Here is a 1,897-nt window from a genome sequence, read left to right on the forward strand (position 1 = left end):
GATCTAACACGATCAAACACAGTTTGGATTCTATAAAATGTGGGAACTTTGAAGCCAAAATTTGAACACCGTGAAGAGCAGGGAGGTCTACCAGTGGGGTGTAGGGAAGAGCAGGGTGGCCTACCAGTGGGGTGTGGGGAAGAGCAGGGTGGTCTACCAGTGGGGTGTGGGGAAGAGCAGGGTGGTCTACCAATGGGGTGTGGGGAAGAGCAGGGTGGTCTACGAGTGGGGTGTGGGGAAGAGCAGGGTGGTCTACCAGTGGGGTGTGGGGAAGAGCAGGGTGGTCTACCAGTGGGGTGTGGGGAAGAGCAGGGTGGTCTACCAGTGGGGTGTGGGGAAGAGCAGGGTGGTCTACGAGTGGGGTGTGGGGAAGAGCAGGGTGGTCTACGAGTGGGGTGTGGGGAAGAGCAGGGTGGTCTACGAGTGGGGTGTGGGGAAGAGCAGGGTGGTCTACGAGTGGGGTGTGGGGAAGAGCAGGGTGGTCTACCAGTGGGGTGTGGGGAAGAGCAGGGTGTTTCGTTCATTGTCATTGAATAAGCCTGGTTAATTAACCATGGCACCTTAATTTGTTTAATAAATACGTTACCCCAATAACAGGAGCGGTTCCACTGGAAGGACCTACCCTGGCAGGCCATCTCTATAGGTGTAGGAATCGGAACCTTGTTGTACAAGACCCGCAAGAGCGAAGAGTTGGAGCTTCGCAGGAACAACCTGGCGTATGTCAACAGCCAACTTTCCCAGCTGTACGGTCCTCTGTACGGCAACAGGCTGGCCAATCACAGGAGCTACAAGGAGGCTCTCCAGGGTCACGACAACCTGGTGAAATTTCTCCGGGAAGCCGAGAGAAAATGGCGGGACCCGGAGACAACGGATGAAGGGGTACGCTTGTTGACGAGATGGCGCAAGTTTCTGTTTTACGTCATGCATCCGCTGGATCTGAAGGCTGAGGAAATCATACGTGACAACGCACATCTGTTTGAACACGGAGTTGAGGAGGCCGACCTCTTTCGGAAGTTCGTCTTCCACGTCAACTACGAGAAGATGATCGTGGCCAACTGGCAGGAGAAGGGGGAGGTCCTCGGGAGCAAGGAAGTCTTCGAGGAGAGGGATTTCTCCCGAGAAACCAACGCTGGGAAGTCTGACCTGGAGACTTTTGACATGTTTGGTCAAGTCGTTAAACATGTGAAGGAAACGTACGAAAAACTCGTGGAAAGGAAAAAGTCTCTGATGCGAGAAATAGAGGAAAGGGGCGGGCACTAAGTTGAAGATCACTGCATGAGAACTTGGTTTACAGGTGGCTTTAAAGTGGTGTGGGTTTGGTCCCCGTTGCAGCTTGTTCTGGAACTGCAGGGGACTTTCTGGTGAATTCTTTTAAAGCCTATAACGTTAAGTCCAGATAGGCACAACTATTTTCATTTTTGGTATGTAAGTAGCTGAAAGAGAAATGTACATAATTAGATGCAAATTATGCAAATGACAACTTAATTTGCATAAGTAAGGAGAGATCTAGAATTCTATAAGGTCTCGGACCGGAGTTTCTTTACGTATTCGTAGCAATTTGACACCCTCAGACCGACGGGCTGTCATTTCTTCGGCATAAAGGCAGATCGGAAGGGCACCTACCTTTCAACTCTTCCGGTTGAAAAGGGTGCTGTGCCGCTTATCACTAGACTTGATTGATATTTTGTGCGCACAATTTATTTAGGGGTGGATAAGGCTTAGAAAAGTACATTTTTAAATAAGGGGTCATTTTTTCGTCATTTTTAACCATGGCTGCATGGAAAAAATGAATTTTTCCTGGGTAACGGCTTAGTACTCGAAGAAGCTCAGTACAATGTTTCCGAAATTTGAATTTAATTAAAATCGATGCGATACGTTTACCGCTATCTTCGATGGC

General features: G+C 49.3%; 1 protein-coding gene across 1 annotated transcript; it reads left to right on the forward strand.

Annotated features, from left to right (window-relative positions):
- Positions 1 to 594: 594 nt before the first annotated feature.
- Positions 595 to 1,402, forward strand: LOC109464939 (the record flags this gene model as incomplete). Its single annotated transcript, XM_019762057.1, has 1 exon — positions 595 to 1,402. A coding segment is annotated over one exon (666 nt), but the record flags the coding sequence as incomplete, so codon positions are not given.
- Positions 1,403 to 1,897: the final 495 nt, after the last annotated feature.

Source organism: Branchiostoma belcheri, unplaced genomic scaffold, assembly GCF_001625305.1.
Source record: "Branchiostoma belcheri isolate BF01 breed outbred unplaced genomic scaffold, Haploidv18h27 scaffold1432, whole genome shotgun sequence".
NCBI lineage: Eukaryota > Metazoa > Chordata > Leptocardii > Amphioxiformes > Branchiostomatidae > Branchiostoma > Branchiostoma belcheri.